This window comes from Ahaetulla prasina, chromosome 7, assembly GCF_028640845.1.
Source record: "Ahaetulla prasina isolate Xishuangbanna chromosome 7, ASM2864084v1, whole genome shotgun sequence".
NCBI lineage: Eukaryota > Metazoa > Chordata > Lepidosauria > Squamata > Colubridae > Ahaetulla > Ahaetulla prasina.
Genome location: NC_080545.1, coordinates 84,365,199 through 84,392,867, shown reverse-complemented (window position 1 = coordinate 84,392,867; position 27,669 = coordinate 84,365,199). Strand labels below are relative to the sequence as shown.

Genomic DNA, 27,669 nt, shown 5'->3' with positions numbered 1-27,669 from the left:
AGACAACATCATGTGGAAAACAATATATCAAAGCAGATCTGGAAATGACAGCCGTTAGATGGATGCAAATACAGTACTTGATGCAGAGATTCAAAACAAGGGTGATTTGATCAATTCTCCAAACTGAATTGATTATTGAATCTAATTAAGTGGTTCTGCATCAATTCAAACAAGCTGAATGTTTCTGTAAATACCCAGAACTCATTCAACAATTCAGTTTTAAGCTGAGTGGACCTCAACCATTTTCCAAATTAATTTGAACCAAACTGGATTACTTTTCTGAATCAGACTGATGAATTCTTATAGAATGGAGTAGAGTATGTGCCCAAGTAATCAATCTATTCATTTACCATAGAGCATATGCAAAGTAAATAGGTTTCTTGCATATGATTGTGCCACTTTTTGCAAGCTAAAGACTGAAAAATAGAACTGTGGAAAGAAGGACATTCTGAACTAGAGAAAGCAAGCAATTAACGTTTGGTTCCAGAGATGCATTTTGCTCCAGTTCTTTTAGATAGCTCGTAATTTTACATTGACCTGCATAATAGCTTAACCATTCAAAATCTCTGTTCAACTATTTCCTTTTTATTAAAATAGATTATAACGCTTTTAAATTTTGCATAGGAACACATTTGAAAGGGTTTAAGTAGGGGTTGTTGTTTTTTTTTTAGTAAAAGGAAATATAAGTTAATGAATATCCAAGAAATAATTACTATACCGAGAAATTTTACTATGTCTTGATTTGAGAGAGAGAGCATTTTTATATAAAGCTCGTTTTTATCGTTTCATAATAGTTTTACATCTGTGACACTATTTCTGCATCTATGGAGAAGTTGGAGAAACTTATACAGGGTTCTCAGAGGCATCTGGTAAGTCAATCTAGGCAGAAGGCATTAGATTAAAGTTTCATGAGTTCTATTACTTTATATCTCAAATTAGTGGCAAAATACTGGTCATCAGAAGCACTGGGAGATTGTTCCTTTCCTAAAATGATGGTCATCTGGAGCCTTCCAGTTGGGCTGGGATTACAATAACATGGTTATTGAATCCTGAAAGTTTTGCCTCAACAAAACTGGAAGGCAGGAGGTCAGGGACAGCTGTATAATACTGTTACACACAATGTATAAATGCATGTATAATATTGTTACATATACAGGTAGTCCTCGACATATGACCACAGTTGAACCCAAAATTTATGTTGCTAAGCGAGATGCTTGTTAAGTGATTTTTTTTGCCCCATTTTACAACCTTCCTTGCCACGATCGTTAAGTGAATCACTGCAGTGATTCAGTTAGTAACATGGTTGTAAACTGAATCTGGCTTATCCAGGGACTTTGCTTGTCAGAAGGTCCCAAAAGGTGATCCCATGTCTCCAGGACACTGCAACCGTCATAAATATGAGTCACTTGACAAGCGTCTGAGTGGTGATCATGTGACCACGGGGATGCTGCAATGGTCATTAAGTGTGAAAAAGGGTCATTTCAGTGCTGTTGTAACTTTGAACGGTCACTAAGTGAACTGTTGTAAGTGGAGGACTACCTGTATACATTGTTGTACAGTGCCCAGAGCCACTTCCAGTGAGATGGCGGTTATATAAATTTCATTAACAAATAAATACATCAATTGCAATATAATCACCAAATGGATTTTATTTGCCAGCAATTAATGACTGGCTTACAACTATTCATTTAGCAACTGTTTGAGCTTACAACAGTACTGATAAAGGTGACTTAGGACCGGTCCCTGCACTTATGACCGTTGTAGCAACCCCACACTTACATGATCAAAATTCAGGTGCTTTGAAAACCAGCATGTATTTATGATGGTTGCAGTATCACATGATTTCCATTCGCGACCTTCCCAGGCAGCTTCTGAGAAAATCAAAGGAGGGGAAACCAGATTTGCTTAATGATCATGCGATTCACTTAACTGCAGTGATCTGCTTAATAACGGTGGCAAACAAGGTCGTAAAATTAGGCATGACTCATTTGACTGGCTTGCTTAGCAACAGAAATTCTGATCCCAGTTATGGCCATAAATCAAGGACTACCTGTAAATATGTAATCTGGCAAAGGATCCCCTTTCTGAGCTGCTGGGAGGATTTCAGCTGTTTCTGTGTTGTGTTTTTTCCAAAAGAATATTCATCTGCAGAGACTGACTTAAGCGTATTGTTCAACCATTTCCAGATCTCATCCCTGTACTCTCCTATTTTGCAACACATCCATCTGTTCAGCCAGTGCAAATCTCTTCCATTTATCAGGCCTTCGCTTGTGCGAACTGCCCGGAGATGCACAGCTACTCAGATGCCAGGCAAATAAACAAATATCAGCTCGGCCCCCTTAAGTTAGCCATCCATCATGGGATGCCAAACATGGAGTTTCTTTGTCCAGGAAAGTAAGATATAAAATTAATCCAGAAGATCAAACAATTGTAGAGGGGGGAAAAGAAAGAAAAAGGAGACGCTGGAGGATATCTTTGAATTCTGTAGTGACAAGTCCATTTTTAAACTCCCCTAATACTGAAGGAAAATTGTTTTAAATACTCTGGTAAAACGATGAGGTTTTCAATTTATCCCTTCTGCTTTGCTTAGAGGCATACGACTCATAAGAAATTTAATTTCAGAGCCACCTACATTCTTGTATTTAAATCAGAATCTGGTTTAATTTTTTTAAAAAAATAGAAAAAAGATCTGGGTCAGATCGTCACTGGATCAACTGGGTCTTTGTAACAGGGTTTATTGTTCAGTTACAGATAAAAGTCAGGAGGAGCAGATTGTGAAGGATCACAGAAAATGTCTCTTTTGTTAGCTAGCACCTGGTCATCTCGTTTCCTACCCAATCAAGACAGAAATAATACATCTGAAGATTAGTTTTAATTTTGGGGTAACCTGTTGACTCTGTGTGTGTGCGTGCGTGTGTACACACACACATACAGATGTTGGTTGATTCAATCATTAGATAAATAGATTTCCACAACAGGGATATTTATTTATGTAACATAGTATTTTTGTTAAATATAAAGGGGGAAGTTTACTAGTACACCTGTTATGTAAGGGGAGTGGAATGTATTAGATTTTTTTATGTATCTTTCAGCTTTCAGCTCAGGTGGGTTTTTTCTTACGTTTAATGTTAGATGTATTTTTTTTTATGTTTAATGTTAGATATTTGGGGTTTTTTTTCTTTTTTGGTACACTTTTTTTCCTTTTGTTGTTAGTGTTTGTTAGCCTTTTTTTCCTTTTCCTTTTTCTTTGTTTTGTCTTTGATGATAAAGGAATAAATAAACATGTTCGTTTGTTTTTTAAAAAAAGACAGAAATAATACAGGACTCGAGTATAAAATGGTCAAGGAAACATGCCACAATTTCCATTCATCTATAAATAGCCATGTCTTGACCTCCATAAATCTGAATGAAACCAATCCCAGCCTATTCCATCTGATCTGCATCTCCTCCCCCTAATCTGCAGGCTCATTTACTATTCCCAATCAAACCTTATGCAACCTGATGATTTGCCAGTTCCCACATGACTACACCAAAAAAGGATATTTCCATTCAACAATACTGATACATGCCCTCCGGATGGGATTTTTCAATGTTAAACACAGCAGTGCCCGGGGAGGACGTGTAGCGGTCGTGGTACCCTGTTTTTTCTGTTTCCCATACTGTTGCCGTTTCCTCTGTGTGGAGCTAGCGGTGGATATGGTTGCGTTGCCAGCAGCACCCATCAACTTCGCCTGCCTGGCAGCATCGATAGCAGCCTGCCAGGAGAGAGCTGCACCCGGAGTAGGGATATGCTCAGGTGCCAGCCCTGTTGCTGCATTGGCATTCATGTTGGCATGAGCCGGACGGGGACTCACATAGTTGGAACCTAGAAGTAAGAAAAATAAAAGATCAAAGATAAAGCTGAGAAAGACAGCACAACCTGTGGCTTAAATTATTCCACAATTATGTCCGGCCCAAATCCAAGAATGGTACATGGCAATTCTTCCAAGCTGAGTTCTTTATTGTTTCACACACACACACAATGTTGCCAGACCGAAGACTTTAGTATCTGCATCTACAATATACTCTGTGTACTATTAGAGAGGGGCTGTCTTCACCCTCTTTCTGTCACACAAAATATCTGAGCTGGGTTGCCTCTTACTCCACTGGAATGCACCCAGGGGTGGGCTGCTGGGGGTTCACAAGGGTTCGGGAGAACCTCTAGCTAAGATTCTGTGCAGTTCAGAGAACCCCCCAAATCCCACTCCTGGCTGGCCCCACCCAACCCCTCCCAGGAGTCCCCACACGGCCCGTTTTGGATGCAGGTAAGTGCAACACTAAAGATGCTCATCGGTCTTTACCACGCAGCTGTAGGACACTCTGATCATTGCATGATTCACCTTGTACCTGCTTACAGGCAAAGACTTAAAGCCATAAAACCAATAATTAAATCAGTGAAAACCTGGACGGAGGAATCAGAATTAAAGCTACAGGCATGTTTTGACTGCACTGATTGGAATATTTTAAAGATACCTCTGCAGACCTGGATGAACTCACAGATACTGTAACATCATATGTCAGCTTCAGAAGACCTATGTGTACCTACAAGGAACTTATGAATACACAGTAATAACAAACCTTGGTTTACACCTAAACTTAAGCAGCTACGACATTCCAAAGAGGAAGCCTACAGAAAAGGTGATAAAATGCTGTACAATCAGGCCAGAAATGCACTAACAAGGGAGATAAGAGCAGCAAAAGAAGCTACTCTGAAAAGCTAAAGAATCAATTTTCAGCAAATGAACCAGCAAACATGTGGAAAACTCTTAAAATATCACCGCTATGGCAAACCTCCTTCCCAGGCTGAAGGTAATCAACAACTGGCAGATGACCTGAATGAGTTTTACTGCAGGTTTGAAAGGAAACTACAGCCACCTATCTCCACAACCCCATCTCAGACACACCAACAACAGCCAAGCCTACAACTGACCCCATTTCATTGGGTTCACAACCCTAGTGATCACAGAAAAGGAAGTGCAGGACCTATTTCACAGACAAAAGCCAGGAAAAGCTCCAGGCCCAGACAAGATAACTCCTTCTTGCTTAAAAGTCTGTGCTGACCAATTGGCCCCCATCTTCACCCATATTTTCAATAAATCACTAGAGATGTGCTATGTTCCTTCTTGCTTCACTGGAATGCACCCAGGGGTGGGCTGCTGGGGGTTCACAGGGGTTCGGGAGAACCTCTAGCTAAGATTCTGTGCAGTTCAGAGAACCCCCCAAATCCCACTCCTGGCTGGCCCCACCCAACCCCTCCCAGGAGTCCCCACACGGCCCGTTTTGGATGCAGGTAAGTGCAGGGTATGTGTGGAGGCTCGGGGCAGGCAAAAAACAGGCCTACTGGAAGTTTGTAGGGCCTCCAGAGCCTGGGGAGACTGTTTTCACCCTCCCAGAGGCTCAAGGAAAGCCTCCGGAGCCCCGGGAGGGCAAAAATGCACCCCCTCCCTTGTGGTGCAGGCGGTTGACTAGGCCACACCCACCATGGCCATGCTCACCCAGCAACCAGGCAGAGAACTCCTTGGTAAAATTTTGGGATCCATAAGATCCTGGGGATCCATCTCCTCACAACATGCCCTCACAATTTTGCCACAAGGACACAATACTTATGTTATTTCACAAGAACAAAAAACGAGGATATGCAAATTAGAATATTTTTGCCCCTATACAAAAAGCTAGTTCCAGTATCGACTCACACTGGTGGCTCAACAGACTAAGCAGTCTGTTATTAACACAGCTGCTTGCAATTACTGCAAATTCAAGTCCCACCAGGCCCAAGGTTGACTCAGCCTTCCACCCTTTATAAGGTAGGTAAAATGAGGACCCAGATTGTTGGGGGCAATTAAGTTGACTTTGTATATAATATACAAATGGATGAAGACTATTGCTTAACACAATGTAAGCCGCCCTGAGTCTTTGGAGAAGGGCGGGATATAAATTCAAAAAAACAATAACAAAAACACTGTATGGCCAGGAAATAATGCAACTCAAAGCGTGTGCCATCAATATTAAAACAAGAGCACAAACACTGAAAGAGATGCACGTAACCAACTTCTTAGATTTTTAATTTATTGTTATTGTATTCTTAGACAGATGAATTTGCAGGGGGAACACTTATGATTTTCTGCCTCAAATGACCCAATCACTTGTCTGATTTGGACAAAGTGTATAATCTTAATTTGGGACAGATGTTCACCATTTACTAGTCCTCATGAGACAAACAATATGGCTTTGCTCATGTCTGAGCCAACTACTATTCTATGCATGGTTTTTATTCAGTTTGCAGCAGTAGCTTTGAAGATTTGTAGCTCCAGAACTTAATTTGTCACCCTAAGTCTTTTGTAATAAAAATGTTAGTGCTCAAAATGTCTACTTGACAGTCTAGGAAAAAGAGCCCAGATGTTGTAACAATCTGTCTCAATACTCCAGTTTCTACATTACACATTAAAAAGTAAATCTTTGGCTGAAATGATGTAACCTTCTTCCTACTGAAATGACAATGGAAAGAAGAAAAATTTAAGTGGCAAGAAAACAAACCTGTGGAATTGGACATGCAGTGAAAGTTGACAGGACATTTCATTGCACTTTAATCACATAACTTGGCATAAATCACTTTTGGAGGGTTGTTGTTTTTTTTCCTCCACAGCCTTTCATAACGATTCTGGGATTACACAAAGTAACTAAAAAAGTAATCCAAACTACTTCTTTTGGAATGTATTTCCCCTCCTCCACCTCCCCAGTTTAATTTGCAACCTGGTATTTTCCGCTGATGTTTAATTTTCTGGCGCTAGTGAGGCTACAGGAAGAATGTGTAAAGAAATTAGGTTACGTTTAGCTTAACAAAGAGAAGTCTGAGAGGAGACATGATAGCAGTCTTCCAATACTTGAAAGGTTGCCAGAAGGAAGTGGACATCAAATTATTCTCCATAACACCTGAAGGTAGGTGGAAGCTTGTCAAGAGGAAAATCCAACCTGTAAATGAGGAATTTCCTGATAATAAGAACTATTAACCAGCTTGCTTCCTGGAGTTGTGGGTCACTGGATTCCAACCTTGGGCAGGGGTCTGGATTAGAAGATCTCTAAAGTCCATCCAGCCCTATGATTCTATAGATCTCCCATGCAAGTTATTAACCCAGATGCTTTTGAGATCAGTTAATCTTCCACACCTGGTAACTAGAAAAGAATCAAAATAATTAATTTGCTTGTTTGGGAAGGTAAGCCAATAAACCAAGATTGAAGGGGGGAAAAAGATAAAATTGCTATTAATTGTAACTATAATTTGACTTATTATAGAGTACAGTACTCCAAAGTACAGAGAATTCATAAATAAGTACATCTGTAATTATACATCCAAATAAAATATTGTCAATGTGTCTTTATTTACAATTCTTTTTCTGGGTATTGATTATGTTGATTATCACATTTAAAATGGAATGGGACCAGATTATCCCCCCACACCCCGCTTCTCTCTCCCTCCCTCCCTCCCTCCCTCCCTCCCTTTAAACATAGTTATCTAGTGGGGCTAGGAAATGCACACATTCCATACTGGTTCCTGCCTTTTCCCCACTGATATCCCTATGCCATCATTTTCCTAGGCTTCTGATAGGATTTAAAAAGCTGGATTTAAAAAGCTTTGCTGGCTGAGGGACTCTGGGAGTTGAAGTCCATAAGTCTTAAAGGAGCCAAGTTTGCAGACCCCTGGGTTAGAGCAAGGGTGTCAAACCAGCAATGAAATGCACTTATCTTCACTACCAGTTTGGGAATTGAGTGCACACACCTCTTCTGTGCATTCACAGACTCTTCTGTGCATGCACAGAGGGTCAAAAACAGGACGTAATGATGTCCTGGTGGGTGGGCGGAGCTTCCCGCTGCTGGCACTACTGGTTCACTCAAGACGGATAGATCCGGCCGGATTTCACCGCTGTGTCAAACTCAATTTCATTAAGGGCCGCATCAGGGTTGTGTTTGACCTTGGAAGGTGAGGGTATGGTCAGGGTGGCTTGATGTCATTCATTGAGGGTCCAGTTTTGGCCACAATGGCCTCCTGCAGTCCTTTGCCAGCAAAAATGGAGCTTGGAGAGGCCACACAGGGCCCACCTGGGCTCCATTTTTGCTAGCAGAGGCATTTCCAGGGTGGACCTGCGGGCCAGATCTAAGCAGCCGGCAGGCTGGATCCAGTCCACAGGCCTTGAGTTTGAAACCCCTGGGTTAGAGAATGCCGCTGAAGTTGCTAGGATTTGTATTTTGTCACTGGTTTTATTTAATACTCTCTTGGTATTATTATTGTTAAATTAACCATGTACATAAGATGGGTGTCCATACAAGACTTTTAAATAAATAAACAAATTATAATTTTCTAACCGGAATATTTAGATTTCTACCATGGGCCTCAACATGATTTTATGGAAATCAATTACACAAACAATTTTTTGTCTCTAGATTTGAAGATGGAAATGTACCAGTATATTGATCAAAGCATCTTTAATAAACATTCTGTTAGCCTTAATTGTCAAATATACAAGGAACCTTTATTCTTCAAATATGCAGTCTTAGCTTCTCTTCAGTACTTTGTCTTATCTAATATTTTGTGTTGGTTTAAATCTGGTAATGTTTCAGTTCTGTATGAAAAATCCCACACATCTGCTTTGAAGTCAGCTGCAATACTATTGAGCATGTCTTAAGAGCAGAGAAACGGCACGCTTAATTTTTAAAGAGAGAACTTCTAGTTCAAGCTTACACAGGAACAACTTGAATTATAATTCTATAATCAAGCAGAACAAGAAGAATTTCCAATATTTTTTTTCACATGCAGCTATCCCTGCTTCTCTTTTTCATTGGCAGCAGGGGGAGGGTTGTAGTAAAGTACTGGTGGGAGCAATGCCCTCAAGCCACTCTTGATTCTTGCAGCATTTTTGGAATGTGAATTGCCTTTGCCTCCTCCTTCCTAGGGCCAAAGTGCCCCAGCAAGCTTTATGTCTAAGGCAGTGATCTCCAAACTAGACAACTTTAAGACCTGTGCACTTCAACTCCCAGAATTTCTTAGCCAGCATGGTTGGCTGGGGGATTCTGGGAGTTGAAGTCCAGCAGTCTTAAACTTGCCAAGTTTGGAGACCCCCTGATTTAAGGCAAAACTTAAACTCAGGGTCTCCCCCTTTCTAGCCCAATCCTTTCAACCACTACTAGACCAAACTGTGTCTCACAGTGTACTAATCCCCAGTATATATGTGTTGCACTTCAAACCTTGAAGTAACTTGATTTGGATTCTACTGATAATTTTCATGCGTGCATAAGAGCACCAGCGTGCCTACTGTTCCTGTCCTAATGTTCCCTTTGTATCCAATTCGTATGGTTATTTCATGCTTATACTTACATATACTGTTGTGTTTGACAAAATAAATAAATAAATAAAATAAATAAATAAAATGTAGTCCTATCATAGAGTTCAGAAGACAGCAAATGGGAAAAGAAACAAAATAGAGGACTGTGAGAATGCAATGACTCAACAGTTATCTTAAAAACAGTAGGGAAATTAGAAAAACTTCACATTTTAACTATTTAGGATATTTCAGATCAAAACTAACTTAAATTCTCCTTCAAGTCTGATCCTGCACATGATCATAATACTGCAGAGGAAGACAGCCAGTGCTGTCTGAAGACGTCTCCGTGGTCATGTGGCTGGCATGACTCAATGCCAAAGGCGCACGGAACGCTGTTACCTTCCCACCAAAGGTGGTCCCTATTTTTCTACTTGCATTTTTTACGTGCTTTTGAACTGCTAGGTTGGCAGAAGCTGGGACAAGTAACGGTTGCTCACCCCGTTATGTAGCACTGGGGATTCGAACTGCTGAACTATCAACCTTTCGATCAACAAGCTCAGCGTCCTAGCCTCTGAGCCAAGGTGTCCATTAACACACAATGGTGGCATGGTAAATAACATTCTTTGAAAAAAAAATGCATGTTTTCTGTTTTTTTAAGATTATATGTATTGATACAACATGGTAAAATAAACTTTTCTACTGAAAAGAAACAATTCTGGTACTGGCCCTCATGAACATAGATTTTCTATTCAACAGAAATCCACACTCAATATTAAAGAGAAAAGGATATTATAGAGACCATATGGAATGAACTCAGCTAGGACAGCAAACAATTTTCTCAGCAGGTAACAGACCATGCACTAGAAAATCACATTTTGTAAATTACAAGGTCTACCTCTACTTAAACCAACCAGTCCCTAGCTGAAGTGACCTTACTGTGGAGTTCCTCTATCACACAATTTGAAATTATTGTAGAAGTTTTTGTTCAATGCTGAACCAGATCATGCCTCCCACTGTAGTATATTTCTAATATTTTTATTATGAAGATAGATGGTCTGTAGTATGTAGTTATAAGCCTACTTAGCTATTCCATCATCCCATGTAGGAAATACATTCCATTTGTCTAAGCATTGGTTATCATTTTCACTTCAGAAAAGGTATTCTTGAGGGCTTCAGGCTCAAAAGGAAGATAAAATGATGAGAAAACTCCTTTGAAGGATCCAGTCATTCGTCCCATGATTTTAAAAGCAACTATTAAGCCAAACAAATAGTCATTTTTCCAGGCAGATTAATCGCAGGCCTGTGAGTCAATATACAGTGGAAAAAGACCAAGGACAGGAAAGTAAATTCTGAGGAGATTAATATGTATTGAATGAAAATGAACAGAATGTCCCTTCCCCCCCCCCCCCCCGGATGACTGTGAATTTCATCTTGTTTATCTAGAGCTGGAAGTAAACCAAAGAATGTGAATCTAAAGGAGGGTGGGGAAACTATACCAGTGATGGCTAACCTTTTCCGGACCTAGTGACCAAAGCCTGTGTGTGCATGCGCAAATGAGTGTGCACCTGCCCGAACCCCCAAAATGCAATGCGCACAAGCCCCCACAAGATGCATCCCACCCCCGCACATAATGGTGGGAGGTGAGCACGCATGTGTGGCAGAGCTGAAGTGGGGCGACAGCTCGTGTTCCCACAGAGAGGGCGCTGTGTGCCACCTCTGGCATGCATGCCATAGGTTTGCCATCGCAACTCTATGTTGTGAATTTAAGCTGTGTAGAGGGTCACTCTTTGATGGACAATGACCATATCTTGTACAGAGGCCAGCTGTAAGTATCTTAAATCTAATTAACCAAACTTAATAAAAATAAAAAGGTAAAGGTTCCCCTGGCAGTTGTGTCCCGTTGTAGGGCACAGTCCTCATCTCCGTTTCCTGGCCAAGGGAGCCAGCATTGTCCTAAAACAATTTCCTAGATCATGTGGCCAACAATGCTATATGCCAAAGGTGCACAGAACGCCTTCCCACCAAAGTGGTACCTATTTATCTACTTGCAGTTGCATGCTTTTAAACTGCTAAGTGGGCAGCAGCTGGGGCGAGTAGCAGGAGCCCACCCTGTTCCACAGAATTTTGGGTCTCAAACCCTGGCTGACAGCTCTCCAGCTGACAAATCAGCGGTGAAATCCGGCTGGATCTATCCGGCTCCCGCGAGCCAGTAGGGCCAGTGGCGGGAGGCTCTGCCCACCCACCGATATATCATTACATCCCATTTTTGACCCTCTGTGCATGTGCAGAAGAGGCCGCGTGAGCATAGCAAGCGCGTGTGCGCTCACGCTCACATTTCCGATCCGGTAGCAAAGGTAAGTGCATTTCACCACTGTGACAAATTCAGTGTCTTTAACCACTAAGCCATCATGCCCACTCTAATATAAAATTGATGCATATAAATACACAACTAAAAGAAAACATTTTACCTACATCGGGAATATGCATTTCGTAAAAGTGGTTAGTTTCCTTCAAACCAGCAGTGATTACTTACTCTGTAGAATCACAACTACTATGTTCTTTTGCACATGCTCTTTCCAAACTGTCAGTAGCCTATCTGAAAGTCTGTCTGTGCCAAAGATATGTGGTTTTCAGACCTGTTTTTCCTACCTCTCTATGGACCATATTGTAGAAAATATGCCGATTCCACAAGGGAAAACCTTCTGCAAACTCTGTGCAGTGTTTGAATGAATTTGTCCTGCCATTATTGCAACTGTATACCAGCATATAACTAATAACGTAACAATGACCCTAAAATAGAAGTCCTTGATTTATGATCGGTCACTTAACAACTGAAGTTATGATGGACTTCGAAAACGCTACTTACGGCTTGTCCTTGAAGTTGCCACTACTGCAGCAGCACCATCTCCCATGGTCACGTGAGCACATTTCTGGTGCTGGGCAACTGGCTTGCATTTATGATTGATTGCAATGTCCAACTGTCACCTGATGGCAATTTGCAATGCTTTGTGTCATTTTCTGACAGAAACCTGCAAAAAACGCCTACTGAATATACTGGTTCGCTAATATCAACCATATGATTTATTTAACGACCATGTGATTAGATAAACAACTATGATGACTTGCTTTATAACTGTCTTAAAACTGGTTGTGAAATTGAGCCAATCATGTCGTGTCTTGACCTACGGTCACAAAAGCTTACGATCAAACTTCCAAACTCTATTGTGACCTTATGTCAAGGACTACTTGTATTAGCATAGAATTAAGAAGTATAGGGATTAAAACCTATAGTATACTTTATAGGAGAGACCTATAAAATTACAATCTGTAGTCTAAACGATGTAAGTAATGAAATTAGATAAACTATAGATTTAAGAAGTATTAGGACTTATAAGACACTAAGAATATATAAAGTTATGCTAACTTATATTGAGTCTTGTATTGTACAGATAGTCTTCAACTTATGACTACAATAGGGACCAGAAAGTTGTTGTTAAGACGTACGCTAATTAAGCGAGGCATCATATGACCACACCCAATTTATGAATTTTCTATGGTCATTAAGTGAATTACTGTGGTCATTAAGCAAGACATCATGTGACTGAGACTTGTGACCTTTCCTGCTGGCTTCCCCATGGACTTTGCTTGTTAGATGCCATGCAAGTCACAAATAGCAATCACATGACCACAGGATGCTGTGGTTATCATAAAATGCACAAGTACCTGAATATATCCAGGCATACATTGTGCCAAGTACATGAATCATGATCACATGACCTTGGGGATGCTCCGATGGTCATAAGTGTGAGGACCCATCATTTTTCAACACTTACGATCTAATCAATTGCAAAAGGACAAGGAAAAATCAAGATAAAACATGGAATGGTATTGTATATTTCAAGAGGAGGGGGGGAAAGGAGGACGGAAGAAAAGAAGGAAAGGATTATAGGATATATTGAGCTATGGGGATTTATACCATTTTATGTTTTGATCTTGGCTGCAAAATGATTGCCAGAAAGTCCAAAAAGACTGGACACGAAAATAAAAGAGAAAAAATAACCTACAGAACACTTAGTCACACTCTCAATTCCCTCTCCTTCAAAAATATATCTAATACAAAATATTTCCTAAATTTACTCATATGCTATTCGATATTTTTTTTATCTGATACTTATTTTAAATATAATCAATCCACATTTTCCATTCTAAAATATATTTTTCTAGTGTATAGTCTTTCAAGTAAGCGGAGATTTTTGTCATCTCTGCCAGATTTGATACTTTGAGTGTCCATTCTTCGATTGTAGGTAATTCTTCTTTCTTCCAATACTGAGCAATCAAAAGTCTTGCGACTGTTATTAAGTTCAAAATCAATTTAGTCTCTATAGCTGTATAGTCCATAATTATTCCTAGTAGAAAGAACTGCGGAGTAAACTTAATCTTCTTTTTCAAAATATTCTGCATGATCCACCATACTTTAATCCAAATGGTAATAAGTAGCATCTTCATGATCTCCAACATTTAGCAAGATCTAATATGTGTTTCTTGTAAACAGGTAATGTCATTTTTAAATTGTTTCAAATAATGAAATACTTTCCTTCTCTTCTGCGGTGAATTCAGGCCATTAACATTCCAAGATAATAGTTTAATTGCCATTATCGGCCAAGGAAACTTTTGGAACACCAGCCGCAGATCACATTTTACTTTAGGCCTTGCTCCTCCACTGTTTCCGTTGTAGTAGTTGCCAGTTGTTGTTGTGCCTTCATCTCTTGTTCCTTGCGTTTAGCAGCAGCTCTTATCAGCCTTTGTTCTTTTGAATCTAAACCCGTCGTAGGTATTTCCAACACTTGTAATAAATCTTCTTCCATCACAATCTGTTCTTGTACCTGCTTCACTTCTCTTTCCTTCACTTCAGCCTCCTTCTTCTAGCTTCCAATGGGGAAGACTTCCAACTTTTAATACCTCAACATAAAATTCTCTTGCTTTTCCAACTGTATTGAAACGATGTACTTTCCTGCATAATATACTATTATACCAGTTGGAATATCCCATCTATATTCAATCTGATGTTTTTAAGTTCATTCACCAGGAAGGCAAATTCCTTCCTAGCCCTTAACATTTTGGTGGAATTTCCTTTAATATCAAAATATCTTGACCAGCAATCTGAATCTTCTCCCCCTTATATGAAGCTTGCAAAATCTGATTTCTCACTGTTCTGTTTGTAAAATAAATAACAACATCCCTTGGCAACTTTTTGCCTTGCTATCCAAGAATTCACGATATATTTTATCAATTTGATAAGCCACATCTGCTGGACGAGCTGCTAATATCTCAGCAAATACTTCAGAAAAATTTCCTTAAATTCTCTTCCTTATTTTCTTTCAAACCTCGAATTCTAAGAGCAAATTCCATATTTCTATATTGTATCAAAACTATTTCATCCTCTGTTTTTCCATTTTACTTTGAAATTCATCCATTTTATTTTCTAATTTTAAATTATGTTGCTTAATTTCTTCAACCTCCTCTTCCAATAAAATCACATTCGTTGCCAAACTTTGTACTGCCATTACAAATCCTTCTTTAACTTCTTTATTTCCCACTTGAATTTCTGATATCTGCTCTTTCATTTCAGACATCTCATCAGTTATTACTTTAAATTTTTCTTCTATAAAGCCTTTTAAGTTCTCTTGTAACGCCTCTAAATTCAATGTTCTAGTCTCTGCTGTATGAGCTGGAGGCACCAGCTGATAAAGTTCCAGAGCTCTTTGTTACAGTAGACTTTAATTGTTTGGCTGCCATCTTCTATAAAATTATTTATTTATTTCCAACTTAATATTCACTTTAAATCTTCTTAACCTCTAAAACACAGTCTTTTAAAGCAGTATTTAAAAAATCTCCCTAGATTCTATCAGCAGGCAGCAAAGAGTTAAAGCAGCAAGTAACATGCAAATTACCAACTGCAGACAAACGCTGAAAGTATCACTTTCGCTTTCCACTCGTTAACTTGTTAACAATTCGCCTCCATTTTTTACTGTTTTCAAGCTTGTTACTTGCGTTAGCAGCAGCTCTTGTCAGCCTTTGTTCTTTTGAATCTAAACCCGTCGTAGGTATTTCCAACACTTGTAATAAATCTTCTTCCATCACAATCTGTTCTTGTACCTGCTTCACTTCTCTTTCCTTCACTTCAGCCTCCTTCTTCTAGCTTCCAATGGGGAAGACTTCCAACTTTTAATACCTCAACATAAAATTCTCTTGCTTTTCCAACCGTATTGAAACGATGTACTTTCCTGCATAATATACTATTATACCAGTTGGAATATCCCATCTATATTCAATCTGATGTTTTTAAGTTCATTCACCAGGAAGGCAAATTCCTTCCTAGCCCTTAACATTTTGGTGGAATTTCCTTTAATATCAAAATATCTTGACCAGCAATCTGAATCTTCTCCCCTTATATGAAGCTTGCAAAATCTGATTTCTCACTGTTCTGTTTGTAAAATAAATAACAACATCCCTTGGCAACTTTTTTGCCTTGCTATCCAAGAATTCACACGATATATTTTATCAATTTGATAAGCCACATCTGCTGGACGAGCTGCTAATATCTCAGCAAATACTTCAGAAAAATTTCCTTAAATTCTCTTCCTTATTTTCTTTCAAACCTCGAATTCTAAGAGCAAATTCCATATTTCTATATTGTATCAAAACTATTTCATCCTCTGTTTTTCCATTTTACTTTGAAATTCATCCATTTTATTTTCTAATTTTAAATTATGTTGCTTAATTTCTTCAACCTCCTCTTCCAATAAAATCACATTCGTTGCCAAACTTTGTACTGCCATTACAAATCCTTCTTTAACTTCTTTATTTCCCACTTGAATTTCTGATATCTGCTCTTTCATTTCAGACATCTCATCAGTTATTACTTTAAATTTTTCTTCTATAAAGCCTTTTAAGTTCTCTTGTAACGCCTCTAAATTCAATGTTCTAGTCTCTGCTGTATGAGCTGGAGAGGCACCAGCTGATAAAGTTCCAGAGCTCTTTGTTACAGTAGACTTTAATTGTTTGGCTGCCATCTTCTATAAAATTATTTATTTATTTATTTCCAACTTAATATTCACTTTAAATCTTCTTAACCTCTAAGAAACACAGTCTTTTAAAGCAGTATTTAAAAATCTCCCCTAGATTCTATCAGCAGGCAGCAAAGAGTTAAAGAGTAAAAGCAGCAAGTAACATGCAAATTACCAACTGCAGACGGCAAACGCTGAAAGTATCACTTTCGCTTTCCACTCGTTAACTTGTTAACAATTCGCCTCCATTTTTTTACTGTTTTCAAGCTTGTTACAAAGTATCGGGGAATCGGCTTGGCTACTTGCATAAAGTTCTCCCACTTTCGTTCTGTCCGGTATAATCCTTTATTGTCCAAAATAAATCTCGGCGTTTGGTCGTGGTGATTGGTTCCGCCAAAGCAGAAGAATCCTCGGATCTGGAGCACTTCGGGTTACTGGAGGGAACTTAACCCTTCAAACCCCTTTTTTCTCAGGGGCTTTAGGGAAATTCAACCTCTGCCCTCAGCTCACCACCTTCTCCTTCTCCCGAAGAGGGGGTTTTCCGAACCGCTGGACAGCAGATTTAAGCTGTCCTAGCGATTCCACATAATCCAGAGGTTGGTGATCGTAAAGATCACCGCCATCACCTACGGTGCCAAACCGGAAGTCCGACTCAACAGTTATCTTAAAAACAGTAGGGAAATTAGAAAAACTTTACATTTTAACTATTTAGGATATTTCAGATCAAAACTAACTTAAATTCTCCTTCAAGTCTGATCCTGCACATGATCATAATACTACAGAGGAAGACAGCCAGTGGTGTCTGAAGACGTCTCCGTGGTCATGTGGCTGGCATGACTCAATGCCAAAGGCGCACGGAACGCTGTTACCTTGCCACCAAAGGTGGTCCCTATTTTTCTACTTGCATTTTTTACATGCTTTTGAACTGCTAGGTTGGCAGAAGCTGGGACAAGTAACGGTTGCTCACCCCATTACGTAGCACTGGGGATTCAAACTGCTGAACTGTCAACCTTTTGATCAACAAGTTCAGTGTCCTAGCCTCTGAGCCAAGGTGTCCATTCACACACAATGGTGGCATGGTAAATAACATTCTTTGGGAAAAAAATGCATGTTTTCTGTTTTTTTAAGATTATATGTATTGATACAACATGGTAAAATAAACTTTTCTACTGAAAAGAAACAATTCTGATACTGGCCCTCATGAACATAGATTTTCTATTCAACAGAAATCCACACTCAATATTAAAGAGAAAAAGATATTATAGAGACCATATGGAATGAACTCAGCTAGGACAGCAAACAATTTTCTCAGCAGATAACAGACCATACACTAGAAAATCACATTTTGTAAATTACAAGGTCTACTTCTACTTAAACCAACCAGTCCCTAGCTGAAGTGACCTTACTGTGGAGTTCCTCTATCACACAATTTGAAATTATTGTAGAAGTTTTTGTTCAATGCTGAACCAGATCATGCCTCCCACTGTAGTATATTTCTAATATTTTTATTATGAAGATAGATGGTCTGTAGTATGTAGTTATAAGTCTACTTAGCTATTCCATCATCCCATGTAGGAAATACATTCCATTTGTCTAAGCATTGGTTATCATTTTCACCTCAGAAAAGATATATTTGAGGGCTTCAGGCTCAAAAGGAAGATAAAATGATGAGAAAACTCCTTTGAAGGATCCAGTCATTCGTCCCATGATTTTAAAAGCAACTATTAAGCCAAACAAATAGTCATTTTTCCAGGCAGATTAATCGCAGGCCTGTGAGTCAATATACAGTGGAAAAAGACCAAGGACAGGAAAGTAAATTCTGAGGAGATTAATATGTATTGAATGAAAATGAACAGAATGTCTCTTTTTTTTCCCCCGGATGACTGTGAATTTCATCTTGTTTATCTAGAGCTGGAAGTAAACCAAAGAATGTGAATCTAAAGGAGGGTGGGGAAACTATACCAGTGATGGCTAACCTTTTCCGGATCTAGTGACCAAAGCCTGTGTGTGCATGCGCGAATGAGTGTGCACCTGCCCGAACCCCCAAAATGCAATGCGCGCACGACCCCCACGCATGCATCCCACCCCCGCACATAATGGTGGGAGGTGAGCACGCATGTGTGGCAGAGCTGAAGTGGGGCGACAGCTCGCATTCCCACAGAGAGGGCGCTGTGTGCCACCTCTGGCATGCGTGCCATAGGTTTGCCACCGCAGCTCTATGTTGTGAATTTAAGCTGTGTAGAGGGTCACTCTTTGATGGACAATGACCATATCTTGTACAGAGGCCAGCTGTAAGTATCTTAAATCTAATTAACCAAACTTAATAAAAATAAAAAGGTAAAGGTTCCCCTGGCAGTTGTGTCCCGTTGTAGGGCACAGTCCTCATCTCCGTTTCCTGGCCAAGGGAGCCAGCATTGTCCTAAAACAATTTCCTAGATCATGTGGCCAACAATGCTATATGCCAAAGGTGCACAGAACGCCTCCCCACCAAAGTGGTACCTATTTATCTACTTGCAGTTGCATGCTTTCAAACTGCTAAGTGGGCAGCAGCTGGGGCGAGTAACAGGAGCCCACCCTGTTCCACAGAGTTTGGGTCTCAAACCCTGGCTGACAGCTCTCCAGCTGACAAATCAGCAGTGAAATCTGGCTGGATCTATCCGGCTCCCGCGAGCCAGTAGGGCCAGTGGCGGGAGGCTCTGCCCACCTGCCGGAACTTCATTATGTCCCATTTTTGACCCCCTGTGCATGTGCAGAAGAGGCCGTGTGAGCATAGCAAGCGCGTGTGCGCTCACGCTCACATTTCCGATCCGGTAGCAAAGGTAAGTGCATTTCACCACTGTGACAAATTCAGTGTCTTTAACCACTAAGCCATCATGCCCACTCTAATATAAAATTGATGCATATAAATACACAACTAAAAGAAAACATTTTACCTACATCGGGAATACGCATTTCGTAAAAGTGGTTAGTTTCCTTCAAACCAGCAGTGATTACTTACTCTGTAGAATCACAACTACTCTTTCCAAACTGTCAGTAGCCTATCTGAAAGTCTGTCTGTGCCAAAGATATGTGGTTTTCAGACATGTTTTTCCTACCTCTCTAAGGACCACATTGTAGAAAATATGCCAATTCCACAAGGGAAAACCTTCTGCAAACTCTATGCAGTGTTTGAATGAATTTGTCCTGCCATTATTGCAACTGTATACCAGCATATAACTAATAACGTAACAATGACCCTAAAATAGAAGTCCTTGATTTATGATCGGTCACTTAACAACTGAAGTTATGATGGACTTCGAAAACGCTACTTACGGCTTGTCCTTGAAGTTGCCACTACTGCAGTAGTTGCCACTACTGCAGTAGCACCACTACTGCAGCACCACTACTGCAGCAGCACCATCTCCCATCTCCCATGGTCACGTGACCGCATTTCTGGTGCTGGGCAACTGGCTTGCATTTATGATTGTTTGCAATGTCCAACCGTCACCTGATGGCAATTTGCAATGCTTTGTGTTGTTTTCTGACAGAAACCTGCAAAAAACGCCTACTGGTTCGCTAATATCAACCATATAATTTATTTAACGACCATGTGATTAGATAAACAACTATGATGACTTGCTTTATAACTGTCTTAAAACTGGTTGTGAAATTGAACCAATCATGTCGTGTCTTGACCTACGGTCACAAAAGCTTACGATCAAACTTCTGAACTCTATTGTGACCTTATGTAAAGGACTACTTATATTAGCATAGAATTAAGAAGTATAGGGATTAAAACCTATAGTATACTTTATAGGAGAGACCTATAAAATTACAATCTGTAGTCTAAACGATGTAAGTAATGAAATTAGATAAACTATAGATTTAAGAAGTATTAGGACTTATAAGACACTAAGAATATATAAAGTTACGCTAACTTATATTGAGTCTTGTATTGTACAGATAGTCTTCAACTTATGACTACAATAGGGACCAGAAAGTTGTTGTTAAGACGTACGCTAATTAAGCGAGGCATCATATGACCACACCCAATTTTATGAATTTGCTATGGTCATTAAGTGAATTACTGTGGTCATTAAGCAAGACATCATGTGACTGAGACTTGTGACCTTTCCTGCTGGCTTCCCCATGGACTTTGCTTGTTAGATGCCATGCAAGTCACAAATAGCAATCACATGACCACAGGATGCTGTGGCTATTATAAAATGCACAAGTACCTGAATATATCCAGGCATACATTGTGCCAAGTACATGAATCATGATCACATGACCTTGGGGATGCTCCGATGGTCATAAGTGTGAGGACCCATCATTTTTCAACACTTACGATCTAATCAATTGGAAAAGGACAAGGAAAAATCAAGATAAAACATGGAATGGTATTGTATATTTCAAGAGGAGGGGGGGGAAAGGAGGACGGAAGAAAAGAAGGAAAGGATTATAGGATATATTGAGCTATGGGGATTTATACCATTTTATGTTTTGATCTTGGCTACAAAATGATTGCCAGAAAGTCCAAAAAGACTAGACACGAAAATAAAAGAGAAAAAATAACCTACAGAACATGCATCAATTTCTGTCCTCCACAATGCTCCGATCTGTCCTTCCATCAATTTTGCAGGAGGTGAATTTAGTTGTATTCTACTGCCTGGACCGCGTGGATTCACACTGCAGCTTCACTCTAGGCCACCCAGGGGGGTCAAACTCGATTTCATTGAGGGCTGCATCAGGATTGTGTTTGACCTCAGGGAGCCTGGGTGGGCGTGGCCAGGGTAGGCGTGGCCAGCTTGACGTCATGTGTGTCATGGGCGCCTATGGTGGCCCGAGCACTCTGCCAGCGAAAATGGGCTCTCAAGCTCCGTTTTTAGCTGCCACGGCCTCCTGCAACCCTCTGTCAGTGAAAACAGAGCTCCGGAGGGCTGCATGCGGCCCTCCTGAGCTCCATTTTCACTGGTATTAACATCACGGGCCGGTCCTTCACTGTTTCCAGGGCGGCCACATGGGCCAGATCTAAGCACCCTGTGGGCCAGATCTGGCCCCAAGGCCTTGCGTTTGACACTCCTGCTTCAGGCAAAGATGCTCTAATTTAGCCTGTGCTTAGACTAAATGCCCAAAACCCAGGGGGAGGAATGGGGGGTTGCCTGCTCTATATATTACATGAAAAAACATAAAATGTTTAAATGATATTTTATTATTTATTCATGTGGCACAAATTTGCTACATATTAGGATGAGTTGAAATTGCTTTAATGGTTGGTCTTAGTTTATATTAATAAAAAAACAGAGTAGGTTTCAAATGTTTTTTTCAATATTATATTTGCGTTAATCACTTCTATGGTTAATTGCCAAAATGGTTCCATTTTTCTCCTCTATAGAGATCATCCCTTAATGGCTACTTTTTGAAATCTTCCAAAAATATGCGTACTTTGAAAAATTAACCTTGGCTTGATTTTCACCCACACTTAATTGTCTCACTACATTATCCAGTACAGAAAATTGGTTGATTGGGGTTTAAATATTTGATTTGCTTATATTTTCCTCCTCTCTGACTTTGCTTGTGGTTTTGCGTCTGTCCATGTCTATGTGGCTACATTCATATTTTAGTAGCATATTTCTCCTCACTATTTAGCATAATCCAAGAAGAATATGATATAATGGGAGCCTTTGATTTGGATTTGCTCCTGAACTGCCTGATGTAGTTGGCCCTAGGCACTCCATAGCTGCAGATCCTAAATGAATCGTATTTACTCAGGATACCATTGCTTCCTTTAGGAAGAATTGTAAAAGTATTTCTTATTCCAAAATGCCTTTCTTATGTTTCCTAAAGTCAGCTATAGCCCTATATTCTTGACTGGCCTTCAAACTTAATTCCCTATTTGTTCTTTGGGTCTCACCTGGGCTGAAGATATTAACTTCTAACTTGTTCCTCATTGTTCTCCACTGGGCCTAATTTACAGCTCTTGATATCTGATTCATAGGTCACTTCAGACTGTTGGTTATGATCTAGCACTGATAAAAGTCCAGCATTTACCAGACTGTGGTTGTAAGAATACAAGGTTTATATAATCTGATCCTGCTCTCAAGTCTATTTCAGTATAAAAATTATAGTACTCAATTTATGAGAAATTAGAAAGAAATTCAAATCTAATCATCATCTTAATCACCATGGGACAACACTCCAAATGCTAACTCAAATTCAAAATTTTGATATTTACAGGTATCTAAGAGCAATAGCACTTAGATTTATATACCACCCCATAGTGATTTACAGCAGGGGTCTCCAACCTTGGTCCCTTTAAGACTTGTGGACTTCAACTCCCATCTGGCTGAGGGACTCTGGGAGTTGAAGTCCACAAATCTTAAAGGGACCAAAGTTGGAGACCCCTGGTTTACAACACTCTGGGCAGTTTATAATGTCAGCATATTGCCTCCACCAATCTAGGTTCTCATTTTACTGATCTCGGAAGGATAGGAGGCTGAGTCAACCTTGAGCCCCATCAGGATCGAACTCCAGATTGTGGGCATGATATAGTGCATTCTAACCACTATTCCACCGGGGCTCTTTAAGACAGGTAGTCAACTTATAACCATTTGTTTAGTGAAGTTACAATGGCACTAGAAAAAGTGGTTCTTGATTGTTTTACATACTTACAACCATCCCCACAGTCATGTGATCAAAATTCAGATGTTGGCATGTATCAATGACAGTTGTGTACTGGGATCATGTGATCACCTTTTGCAGCCTTCTGACCAGCAAAGTCAATGAGGAAGCCAGATTCACTTAACAACCATGTTACTACTGCAGTGACTTACCTAAGAACTTGGCAAGAACAATCCTAAAATGGGGTAAAACTACTACCATTTAACAACTATCTTGCTTAGCAACAGAAATGTTGGGTTCAATCATGATCGTAAGTTGAGGATTATCTCTAGATGCGGGGTACATGTCCCACAGTGTTCAGTAAGGGAAATACTGTGACACCTTCAACATTTTGTCTCCTAGTCTCCTGTCAACTCCATGAGATTGATTAAACCTGAACATCAACTCCACAGAAAGACTAAATTATACTTCATTAGTAGGTTATAAAAACAGAATCCTGCTTGTGCTTTTCCTGAGTCTTTTCTTAATAACTCTGTTCCCAGAACTTAAGAGTTTCTGCCCTTTTTACTTACTTACATAACAGTGTCTGAATATTTGCTTCAAGGCCACCTCTCTGACTCGTTGTGTTCCCAAAGGAAAGGGATAGGCAAGTAATGCAATTATTCCAGCAATGAGATTCTACTGAGGAAATGGCTTACTTTTAAATAGAATCACTTCCTTAAGAGCAGATGCTTGGATCACACACCAAACTCAATTATCAGTCAGATTTCCAGGCTCAATGGAGCAGCTAAAAGATCCTGATGATATGAGCAGGTTATCCTAACCTCATGACATCTCTTAAACGATGTTTTAGCTGTAATCGCACACTATGTGCTATCATCAACTGGACTTTCATCAACTGATACAGCCATAAGTGTATATCAGTTGACTATTCTATAAGCCCAAATCCAAAATTTTCCATTTTCATAATCTGTAGTTTTGAGATTGCATCTCTGAATACACTTGCTTATCAGTGACCAAGAACTAGGAATTTATTTTTTTTTGCAGATAGATATTGTATGTTACAAGATGCTTGTAAATCTAGCACCCCTGTATCATTTACAATATTCAGACCGATTATAAGAACAATGCAAGTATCAAGTCATTTCTCTGTACAAGAGGAACCCTATTATATCCCTGCTGCCAACTCCTACCTCATTTTTAATGATGTGGAAGGTGGAGCAGTCATCCTCTTAGTCAACTAAGACCTCAATCAAAATGCTGAGGTAGCCCCGATGTCTCCAGCATGGCCCTTCAGATAGAAGTCAGTTTACCACGGATGAGGTATTAATTAATAATTTGCGGAATGACTTTCTTCTGACGGAGTTCAAATCCCTCAGCAAATGCTGAGTTTTTACATCCCTCTGGAAACATGAGAGGAAATGCTTCAATATGGATTTTATCTTCAGTTGTTAAGGGAACTAGGCTACGTGCTAGTAAAACAGAGACTGGAAGAAATTAACAAAGAGACAGCTTGCTATCGGCTACACAAATATTACAGCAAGTAACCAGAGCTCTCAAATTCTAACCGGGAATGTAGCTTGAGCAGTTCATTCTCCCTAAATCCCATGGGACATCTGTTCAATAATATTCTTTTTTCAGCAATAATGAAAGGAAGATTCAGGTACGTATAAATCTTCAGAGATCAAAGTTTCCTTTTGGCTCAAATGCCACTGAAACACTTAAAGGACATCCAGTTTCCTAGTAACTCTTATTAGGAAAATCTTAACACTACAATATTCCTCCTCATAAAGAGCATTCTGAATAGTCTTTGAATTCTGTATTACATATCCTCTGGTTCATTTATATCCAGCCACCATAATCCAAGTTGCTAGATTTTGCTTCTCCTCCTGTTCATTCAGGTACCAGGAACATGACTTACATTACTTATTTTGTGATTGGGCTTATGCCAAACATCAAAGTCTCTTGTTCAAAGTATTCCTATTGTATATTTTGTTGCAAATTACATGTGCCATTCAGTTCTACATCCAATTTTTTTTTTTTTTTTGTTTACATTTATACCCCGCCCTTCTCCGAAGACTCAGGGCGGCTTACAGTGTATAAGGCAATAGTCTCATTCTATTTGTATATTTTTTACAAAGTCAACTTATTGCCCCAACAATCTGGGTCCTCATTTTACCTACCTTATAAAGGATGGAAGGCTGAGTCAACCTTAGGCCGGGCTTGAACCTGCAGTAATTGCAGGCTTCTGTGTTCTTAATAACAGGCCTTACCAGCCTGAGCTATCCGGCCAATGTATCCGGCCAATTGCATCTGTAATAATTTTTTTTAATTTGTCTTCCCCATCTATACTTATCAGTACTTCCAACAGAATGAAGTTAGTAAGTAAATTCTATTTTAGAGGAAATGCTGGTGCCTTGCATAACCCACTAAGTTTAACTGCTGCCAAGCAGTAATCCTCACGTATATTTTGCTGCAGTAAGATCGTGCTAGCACCATGGCACAGACTAGATATGGCTACAACCATCACTGCAAATCAAGGGCTGTCTTAATCAGCACTATTTTAAAGGCAGATAATTTATTTTTTTATTTGTTTGTTTGCTTGTTTGTTTCCAAGTAAGGCTACATTTGGAATATTACGTTCAGTTTTGGTCGCCACGATGTAAAAAAGATGTTGAGACTCTAGAAAGACAGCAGAGAAGAGCAACAAAGATGATTAGGGGACTGGAGGCTAAAACATATGAAGAAGGGTTGCAGGAACTGGGTATGTCTAGTTTAATGAAAAGAAGGACTAGGGGAGACATGATAGCAGTGTTCCAATATCTCAGGGGTTGCCACAAAGAAGAGGGAGTCAAACTATTCTCCAAAGCACCTGAGGGTAGAACAAGAAGCAATGGGTGGAAACTAATCAAGGAGAGAAGCAACTTAGAACTAAGGAGAAATTTCTTGACAGTTAGAATCAGTGGAGCAACTTGCCTACAGAAGTTGTGAATGCTCCAACACTGGAAATTTTTAAGAAGATGTTGGATAATCATTTGTCTGAAGTGGTGTAGGGTTTCCTGCCTAAGCAGAGGGTTGGACTAGAAGACCTCCAAGGTCCTTTCCAACTCTGTTATTATTTTATTATTTATTTATTTATTTTATTTTATTTTATTTATTTTGCTGATTATCAGAGTGCTTCACAGCTTCACCAGCAGTCCATTATTCTCCCTAGTAAAGATAAAGGTAAAGGTTCCCCTCGCACATACGTGTTAGTCGTTCCCAACTCTAGGGGGCGGTGCTCATCTCCGTTTCAAAGACATCTCCGTGGTCATATGGCTGGCATGACTCAAGGCCAAAGGCGCACAGAACACTGTTACCTTCCCACCAAGGTGGTCCCTATTTTTTCTACTTGCATTTTTACATGCTTTCGAAACTGCTAGGTTGGCAGAAGCTGGGACAAGTAACAGGAGCTCACCCCGTTACACAGCAGTACTAGGGATTCGAACCGCTGAGCTGCCGACCTTTCGGTTGACAAGCTCAATATCCTAGCCCCTGAGCCACCGCGTCCTCTTTATTCTCCCTACCCAGTACTTAATTGGCTTACAGATAGCTCGCCTGGCCATTTGTGTACGGGAGTTATATACAATTTGTACCTCCAGCAAAAGGGAGAAATTTTTCCAGCAAAGCAAATATCCTTTTTAGTATGCTAGAAAACAGGTGATGGGGAAAAAGATTAATTTGGAAAAATCCCATTTACCTTATCCTGCTTAATATTCAAGAATGGCGTGTTTTGGGGTAGCTTCACTTAGGTCATCTTAGTTTCCACTTTAAAAGCAGGTGTGATGGCAGAATCCTTCACCTCAAATTAATTTCGAACGATCTGTCAAGATGGCAGATTTATAGGAACAAATATTGCAAGTATGAATTACCAATAAGGACTCGCAGATCTTAAGACACGTTAAATAATTACTAGCAGTAACAAATGGCTTTTTCTCGAAGGCTGGCTAGAGCAAACAATTCAATTAGAAACACTAACCTACTGCAGAAATTGGAAGGAATCTGGCTAACTCCCTAAAGAAGTATTTTCAAGAACTTTGTCAGAAACAGTAGAAGCTAGAATTTATTCTGAAAGGGTTTTAAAAAACCACAGAAAACTTAACAATAAACAGATACATCTAAACAAAGATTAACGAACATCAGCATTTGTTTTTAAAGAAAAACCCATCTGCAGGCTGTCAAACAAGGCAGGAATAATGACGGCAAAAATAAAAATCACCTTTTGCCAAGTGACTACTTATTTAACATATAATCTACTTTTTAAATTGGATTATGGCTTCATCTTTGGTAGAAGCAAAAAATAAGGAAGAAGAGCACCCTACTGCCCAGCCCAACAGTGATCTAGCTACAAAGAGCTGACAAAAGCAGAAAATTCACTGAATCTACACTCTTTCTCTGTGAAAAGGGTATTCAGGCCTTTACCCCATGACAACAATTAACTAATTTGATTTGAGTCATCAGATTAGGTTTGAATTTAATCTAGGACAGAGGTGTGTGTGAGCTGCAGAGAGAAATAACAAAAGAGCAGGTGGGCACCTTAAAGAAAAAGTTGGTAAAAAGAAACATAATTGGCTTCTCTTCTACTCTCTTTCTGTAGTCCATGATTACTT

At 39.7% G+C, this 27,669-nt stretch overlaps 1 protein-coding gene across 1 annotated transcript in view; it reads right to left on the bottom strand.

Moving 5' to 3' along the window:
* Positions 1-27,669, bottom strand: part of CACNA1C (calcium voltage-gated channel subunit alpha1 C) — a 614,085-nt gene that overhangs the window by 537,718 nt on the left and 48,698 nt on the right. The window contains exon 2 of the mRNA XM_058191893.1: positions 3,529-3,865. Coding sequence (XP_058047876.1) covers positions 3,529-3,865 — 337 coding nt within the window. The remainder of the gene's footprint in view (positions 1-3,528; positions 3,866-27,669) is intronic.